The 8613-nt window shown below is 58.3% G+C and overlaps 1 protein-coding gene across 1 annotated transcript; it reads right to left on the bottom strand.

Moving 5' to 3' along the window:
• Nucleotides 1–4764: 4764 nt before the first annotated feature.
• LOC127749982 (transient-receptor-potential-like protein) lies at nucleotides 4765–8103 on the bottom strand (the record flags this gene model as incomplete). Its single annotated transcript, XM_052270237.1, has 6 exons — nucleotides 4765–5667; nucleotides 6350–6563; nucleotides 6872–7065; nucleotides 7165–7393; nucleotides 7491–7652; nucleotides 7726–8103. Coding segments are annotated over 6 exons (1920 nt in total), but the record flags the coding sequence as incomplete, so codon positions are not given.
• Nucleotides 8104–8613: the final 510 nt, after the last annotated feature.

Raw genomic sequence — 8613 nt, forward strand, 5'->3', positions numbered from 1 at the left:
GGGCGCACGCGACAAGACACCCCCCTCCACGGAAGATGGGTGGCCGCGCCCCGCCGCGCTTCCACACCCCGCGTCCCACCGCGCCCCGCCCCGCATCCCGCCGCGCCGGGAGACGCCGTCCTCAGCGAAAGATTCATCGGGAATCAGCTGATGGGCGACGATTACCCGGGCCGAGTGTGATGATACCTCCAGGGCGCAGACTCGAGCCGCCCGCGGGTGGCGGGTGGGGAGGGGAAACGGGGAGGAGGGGTGGAGAGGAGGAGGGGGGTAGCCGTGCCCACTACGCACGCTGATCGAGTAACCGAAAAGGAAGGGCTCTGACCTCGCCGGTTTAGTTGTTCCCCCTCCCCGCCGACACATTACTCTCGTCCGCAATCGGTGCCCCCGCCAGGCCCCGCCAGGCCCCGCTGGGCGAGGGGGAGGGGGGCGCAGTTATTAGGTGCAATGTAATGAATGTATCGTAGCGTCACCCGCCATTCAGCAGCGCGGAGACGCTGACGGCGCGAAGAGGCGCCCGCCCCGCGCGGGCCAGCGCCACGCAACTCACGGCGACTCAAACGGCCGCGCGCGGAACCACAACAGGCTTTGCAAAAGTATGAATCAGACCCGTCTGTCCCGCATTACGTGTGGTGCGTGAGCACTACTGCCACCTAGCACGAGGTCCGGGCCGGCCCTGCCGAGGCCCCGCCGAAGCCCCGCCGCCGCCGTCGAGGCCGCCGCGATGGTCGATAGCGCGCGTTTAGCGACGCGGATTTAGTGTGTGTGTGTTGTGTGTGACACTTTGGAGCCGCTTGGCTTGCCGTCGTGGAAAAGAAAACGGTATTTGACCTCGGCAAGTCAAGCAGGATCGCGATGTCTGGCGGTCGCGGCCCCGCGTCGGCCCCGCGGGGCTGGCAGGGGCAGTGCCACGCATTTGGTAGGCAAACATCGCCCTGTGCACGGTCTATGGAGACCAATACAAAAACACGCTAGAGGCCCGCCCTTCCGCCAAACCTTGTATATTGGCATCTCCACTTCCGTTCTCTTTAGCAACGGGCCTGTGCCAGCCGGACGTGTAAAGCAAGGGCCGGATAAAGCAACAAAACTGCTAGTGTGGCGTATCAGAAACACGGCCGCGCCGGGGCCGGGGCGCCGCCGCCGGGTTCCGCGGTGAGCTTTGTCTCCAGCGCAGCCGTGACTCACACGGGGGGCCGGCTGCACAGCCAGGCGCCAGGAGCCTGGCCAGGTGCGCGACGGTCCGGGTCTCCATGACGGCCGTGCTGGCCGACGCGACGCGTCCCCCCGTACCGCGGAGAGAGAGGTGGCCTTATCTGCAATCAGCAGCAGCCACCAAACACTGAGCGGCTCACTCACGCCAGGGCGCATTGCCCGCGTCCCCCAGCAGCCCCACAGCCCCACGGCATTATCGGAGCGCATGGGATCCGCTCGTCGGATCCCGTGATCCACAATGGCCCTCACAATGGGGATCAAAGTCCTCTTCTTGTGTGCGGCTCCAGGGCGCGCTGCTATGGGGGCCGCGCTTAAGGGGCGGGCGGGCCGGCCGGCCGGGCCTCAGATATGGGTGGTGCTGGGCGATACGTGATGGGTGGGCGTCGCGCGGCAGGCTGGCCGGCCGGCAGCGAGGACGTCCGTCCTCGGCAGGGCCGAGGCCCGTCCGTCCCCAAGGTGGAGGTCTCTAGCGCCTGTCGGCCCCGGTTGCGATGAAGTGGTGTATGCAGCTCCCCAGGTGGAAGCTACATCGCCGGGCAGGTGGCAGCGGGGCGGGGACGTCCTCGGCAGGACAGAGGCCGAGGCCTGTCCCTGACTGTGAGGTAGAGGCCTCTCCACCAGTCGCCCTCGCGGTTGCGATGCAGTGCTGCAGGCCGCGGCACGTGGCCGTACAGCCCCTTCGAGAAGGACGCCGCGCCGGCGGCTGCACCAGGCCGACAGCCCCTCCACAGTCAGCTCCAAATCGAGCCGAAACGCCAATTCAGCGGCGCCAGTTGGACCGGGTAGGTCGTCTTTTTTTGTCTCGAAGGAGGGGAATAATAACAGACATTGCAAGCTTATGCAAGCCTATCGGCGGCCGCGCTCGTCGGATGTCGCGGGCCGGGGCTGGCCGCGCCGCGAGGACCAGCCGAGGCAAGCGATTTCGCAGCGCAGCGTCGCCGGGTGTCATCGCGGGCGGCGGCGGGTGAACCCCAGGCGCGAATCGAGGAAAGTTTCGGCATTCATTCATTTTGCTGCGTATATTTTCGGCCGTCGTGCGCTCGCACGGCGTTATTGCCGCAGAGCTTCGTCGCTTTCGTTTCAAGTCAATAATCCTTTTCAGTTCCGAACTTCTCGTTCTCCTTCTTGGCGCGGCGGGCTCGTTGCGAGCGGAATCCTGGAGGAGCCGCGGGGAGCGCTTTCAGCTCGGCTTTCAGCCAGCCGGGCCCTCGCCTCGCTCTCGCTCACCGGCGGCATATATAAAGGACAACTGCACTTGGCCCGGCCCCGGCCGCCCCGGATTGCTCAGCTGCTGCCGCTTTGCGGCCTGCAGTCCGGTTCCTGAGCGCAAAGTTGCAGTTTTGTTGCAGGCTGGTTCAGTCAGCCGACCACCAGCCGGAGTCGTTCTATGAATAAAATTTAAAACCGAAGGTGCGGACGGGTCGGGCCGCGCGCCGCGGCTGTGGTGGTAGGTGCAGTTCAGCGGCCGGCACTTTTGGCACATTCGTACGGGCGCTCTTCTTTCTCTGTCGCGGACGATTTGTGCCCAATGCGCCAAGTGTAAATGAACCTCACACATTACACGCATTTGACGTCAGCCTGCAACATTTAACTACTTCCGGGCCGTATATCAGCGTGGGCCTTATTTTATTTCGCGCTCCGCCGCGCTGTTGCGCGTCCCCTTTCTCTCCCCCTCACTCTCTCTCTCTCTCTCTCTCTATCGGTCTCTCTCCTTCTTTGTCTCTCTTTTTGGCGACCAGTACGATCGCGGCGCGTCGCAGTACATTGCTTCCTGACATCCAAACGTAAAGTAGGTCATTACATGACCTCGCCTGCCTATTGCGTGCCGTGACCTCCAGCTCGATTGGCTAATGTAACGTGTGTCGCATCACCCGGACGGCCCCTTCGAGATGTAGATAGAACCCTTCTTCAATTGAACGCGCGGATGCCAAAGCGATAGAAAAACGAACCCCGACATTCATTATAATTAGTAATGTGATGTATGCCAATTATTGACGACCCCTTTTCAAGTCAGTGTTACTGCCCTCTGTACGTGGGAGGGAATAATGTTAGTCTCATACAAGTTGGACTACTATGTGGTTGTTGTGGACAGTTGACAACTGACCGCCGGGACTAAGCTGAGGAGGCGGGAAGACTTGCTGATCGTTAGGGCCGCTGCACGTGTCGGTGCTGGCGACCTCCATCGCCTACATCCCGCCCCGCCGCACTATCGTTTCACTATTTAACTCTCCTATTTCGGGATGTCGGACTCTGTGGCAACGGGGAAGTGAGATAACCTGCCAAACGACATGGAAGGCGCTGCACTATCTCCCCCACTACATACTTTCGCTCTTCATACGCATGTGCAAGACCACATTACACGTCATAGAGTGGCAAAGGAAAGAGCCTAGCCAACACGATCTTATACATTACAAGTTTTTTTTTTCAGTCCGTCCCTCACCACCCCTTTTTCTGATTCGGGCTGAACCGAAATAAAGTATACTCACAAATAATCGGATAAACGGATCAAATTTATCAGTCGAGAGCAAAGTCTCGGCCACCCGAAAAGGGTATCGAACACGGGCTGAGCAGATGAGTGGCTGTAAACAAAAGCGATACGTAAGGCTCGCGGGTGCGTGTACGCCGGGGGCCTGGCACCAGCGCCAGCCCTTCGGCATCGAGTGGGCGTCACGGGCCAACCGCGACCACGGGGTCAGGGGTCAGCGTCTGTGACCCGCCTCTGCATCGACGAGCCTACCAATATTAACGATGTTCAAATCGGGGATGACTCTGTATAAGACCGCAACTACAGTGCACCGTGCGTGATGCTTGAAATTTGCAAGACCAGCTGGATTCTCGGTAGTGGGGCAAATACGTCACTGCTGATGCAAGGGGAATAAAAAAACCTTATCTTCGCGGGAAACGCTTCCCGCTGTGGACTGAGTCTGAAATGGAAGTTCGTCAAGGTAGAGATACTCGATTAAAATTTGTTCTCACCACAAACAAAATGCTTTCACTCTTTTTGGCGTTGGAAAGGTCAATCGAGCAATAAAAGCATAAGCAAATGACGAAGACGGCTCGATAAACTCTCTCTCTGACCTTCCTCGTACTAAAGTCATAAGAGATTATTTTTAGGATAGGCCGAAAATTACGTTCATGATTTAATTGTAAGTATCAACAATCAACTTGAATGCCAACGTTTACGAGCTCATCGGTGGAAACGGTTTCTCATTAGTACCTACGCACCTTTTTTGTGTTTATAAAATCTGGTACTTTAAAAAGCAAGCAGGCCTGCCCTTCCACCAAACGAAGTTGCCTGCTCTGCTCCGCTGCCCAGGCAACTCCATTCAAACAGCAGCTCACTGGCAACACGGTTCGGCATTCTGAGGTTCACACGGAATGGGCGGCGGGAGGGGGCGGGCCGGGGATTACCTCTCTTAATTTTTGATTGGGCGGACACCGTGTTCTATGACTTCGTGCACAGCGTTCTGATTGTTTTGTATATTTTCGTGAAGATATTCTTCGCGTAGCACCTACACGGTAAGAGACACCGAGACAGACAGGATACCAGATCGATTACATACGCCCGCTTTATTACTTTTCCAAAGCAGAAGGGCGGGCTAAAAATTGTAGAAATAGTCTTAACTCGAACCATAGCGTAAACAGTGTAAAATGTGAGAACGAGAAAATTAAATGCGTCGACGAAACTAATAACATCACAGAATGAGGTGAATATTTACAACCAGGCACCTGCGCGGTGCTGGTACTTGGTCTTCTTCTGGATAGCGGCGAGGCCGGGCGGCGTGCTGCGCCCATTATCCACCTGGGGGACCTGGAGCAGCTCCCTGCTCGGTGAGCTGCTGGGGTATGCGTCCGGTGAAGTGTCCGCCGACAGGGACGTCTTCTGCTTCTCGGGTTGCGCGTCGTCCTGGGACGACAGGGTTCGCTCTAGGGCGGGCGTGCGCGCCGGGGAGTCCCTCGGTGTCGGTGACCTCGCCGAGCTGGGGGTCGCGCGCCAGGAGGGTGGGATGGAGGCGTCTCTCGCGTCCGCGAAGAGGTCGGGAGACGCATCCCGGCGCCGCAGTATAGGGTGAGACAGGAACTCGGGTGACGCCTGGCTCACGCTCAGACGCGGTCTGGTTGTCGGGTCGTGAACGTTGTCGGACGACCCCAGGCCCCCGTCGGAGGACGACGAGGACGTTCTCTCGTCCTCGTCCGACTTCTGGACGATCTGGGCCTGGGCATCGTCCTCGAGGCCCAAGGCCCCGCTGAACGCCGTCACCTCCTCTGCAGCAGGGCTTTGAGGCACGACGCCGACTTCTGGCTGGACGACGGCGTGCTTCTCCTGCTCTGGGGCGGCAGTCGCGGTCGCAGGCGTAGCCGCGGCCGGCCGGCGGGCCGCCCTCGCGACCGTGCCCATCAGGCTGCCCTGGCGCTCGGCAAACGGGTGCAGTGTCGTCGTCGCGGTGCTGCCAGCGTCTGCGGGAGAGGAGAGCGGTTTAGAGGGAGGTGCCCGATAAAAAGAAAGGGGGATTTTGAGTTCCCAACCCAAAACGCGAGCGCGATCAACACGTCTGGCGTCGTGGCATGATGTTTACGCCCGGCGTATTGAAAAACGTTTAGTTGGCTACTTGAAGCTTATGGATCGTAAAAATCAGGTGGACTCTCAATCCGCGAACGCTAACGAGAGAAATGTAGCCCTGAGGAGTTGCCGCCGCCCCTCAACAAAGTAGAATGCAGGCGACCGTACTGTGTTTTACCGCGAGTGGAAGTGGATGGTGCGATATCGGCCGTCATCGGCTCTCCAAGTCAGTAACCACGTTTTGTAGTATTTGTAAAACACAAAACAGCCAAGTCTACACTGTTTTGAAGAAGCATTCTTGTGTCCAACAGTGCTTCTGTAAAGTTTGGCTTCGGAAAAGTAAGTTTACACAATCTTTAAAGGCGTCCTGGTGTCGTGGTCTAGGTTAGTGTACGGGCCGCGTTACATTGGTAACTCAATGATAATGACTCAACTGTCGTAATAAACCTTGGTAAAGGTGATACCACGGTGCTAGACGCCTAGGGCCCCACGGTGCTAGACACCTAGGCCCGTTTCAAACTGTATGAACTCGAACGACACGCCGACCCTAACCTCTACAAGACTGCCGACTCGTCTCACCCTCGGGGCGCTTCTCGTCCCGCAGCAGCTCGCTGAAGTTCCGGTTGTTGACGGGCAGCGGCGGCATCGGCGACGTCCCCCGCCCGGCCTTGTCGCTCTCGAGCACCAGCCGGCGCGCCTCCTCCATGGCGCGCTGCAGGTTCTGCTGGTTCATGAAGGACTCGCGGCTGTGGCAGCGGCCGATCTGCGAGGCCTGGCACAGCCCCTGCACCACCTGCAAGTACGCCGCGGGAGGGAAAATACTTTTTACTTTTCAGTATCCGTATTAATTGCGAGGCGTACTTCACTGTACTATACTATAATCTCAAGCATACACCATTTTTTTCTGTTTTTGCTCAATTTTTCCTTATTTTTTCCTAGTTCCCCCCATTTTTTTCTGTTGTTTTTATTGGTTTACCCCATTTTTTAAAATCTTTTTTTCTTTTTTTTTTTAGGTTGGCCATTATTTTTTTGAAGGAGTGAAGTACCCCTCGGTTATTGCTCCACTTTGCCCTGTTAGCCAGGTGCGCGCGCCGGCCCCACCTGCCGCCAGCGCATGGTGCTGGCCTGCAGCACGGCGAGCTTGGCCACGCGCCGGAAGCGCTGCAGCCCCGTCTCGTTCTCGGGCGGCGCCGCCATGATGAGCTGCTCCTCCTCGTCGACGGTGGCCACGGGCGCAACGTGGAAGTCCTTGAGCAGGCGGCGCTCCCAGACGCGCTGCCGCTTGTTGCCCGGGTCTGCGAACAGGAGCAGGTGGAGCACACCCCGAGGTGAGTGGCGGGCGGAGGCGCGAAGACGGTCCACGGTCCAGACAACTGCCTCCACAAGGCACTCACTCCTGTCGTCCGCGGCGCGCACCGCGCTCACGTCGAAGCCGTTCCTGGACATGACCTCGAGCAGGTCGCAGCGCAGCGCCGAGATGTCGCCCTTGACCTCGTTGACGTCGTCCTCGGTGACGGGCGCCTCGATGCAGGCGCGGTGCGACTTGGACACGTACCGCCACACGAGCGCGCGCATCACGGCCGAGTACCGGTAGTCGCGCTCCCGCTCCACGCGCTCCTTGCGCTGCGGCAGCGGGCCGATATCAAACGTTATCGGGGACCCTCCTCCTCCTCGGGCAGCAAAAGTCATCATAAGGCGAGCGCGACGGCGGCGACTGTACCTTCGTGGACATCCTGCGCAACCCCGACTTGGGGCGGATGAGGTGCATGAGCCTCTTGGGCGTGGGCAGGATGTTGAACGGCGGCGGCAGCGTGGCGCCCTCCTCGAAGTACGACATCCAGAGGCGGGTGCGGGCGAACTTCCACTCGGTGTCGGAACGTTCCTGAGCGCGGTGGGGTGGGCACGGTTACGCTTTTGTTTGTGTTTGCGATCTTATAAGGCGCTGCCACACTCACCTCGATCATGGCGTACGAGTTGGACATCATGGCGATGAGCAGGTTGAGCAGGACGATGATGTTGATGACGGAGTACGCGCCGAACATGAGCAGACCCCAGAAGCGCGTGTACTGCTTGATGCCCGTCAGTTCGAACGTGTCGATTCCCACGTTGCCGAAGCTTGCCCAGAACAGCGACTGTGTCGCCTCGAACAGGCTTACATAAGAAATGTGGAATTTATTTAAATCCAGAATCCAGACCAAATGTCCCGTTCCCGTTGCAATACTGCGCCTGCCGGCGCCTGCTAAAGCTGACTTCAAAACGATTGCTTTGGGATCGTACAGAAATTTTGTTCGACATTCTCCGTTTAGAAAGTTGCCAGGTTCTCCACATGCTAGCTCTCATGGCGCCTGATGGGTAGGCAACATCTTGCCCAAAGTGCATGGGAGTATTGTGGAGTGGCCTACCCGGAGTTTCGCAGGGGCCAAGCGCCCTTAATTTGTCTAATGGAAACCGGCGTACTTTCTGGGCGATCCCTATATCCAAGTTGGCCACTGTGGGCCGTGTTAGCTAATGCGTATGCTAGCCCGCATGCAGACTTGCGGATGGGTTGCGTATCCGCACGGGGCGACAATGCTCCACGGCTGGAGAACCCGTCCGCAAGCGTGCAGGCAGTATAGGCATTTGGCAACGGGGCACAGCGGCTACACTGTATCGAATTACTTGCACCGTAAATGCTTAAGGTACAAGGTGGGGTATTTTAAGGTACGGATGACGTCGTGCGTACCTTAACCGCTGGGATTACCGTACAGCGGGCCATTAAGGTACAGAGTCAGCCATTCTCGTACCTTAATTTTGGGGTACGGGTGGTAAGGAACGCATTAAGGTACGCACTCGTACCTTAATAC

This window comes from Frankliniella occidentalis, unplaced genomic scaffold (assembly GCF_000697945.3).
Source record: "Frankliniella occidentalis isolate FOCC.00 unplaced genomic scaffold, Focc_3.1 Scaffold114, whole genome shotgun sequence".
Classification (NCBI taxonomy): Eukaryota; Metazoa; Arthropoda; class Insecta; order Thysanoptera; family Thripidae; genus Frankliniella; species Frankliniella occidentalis.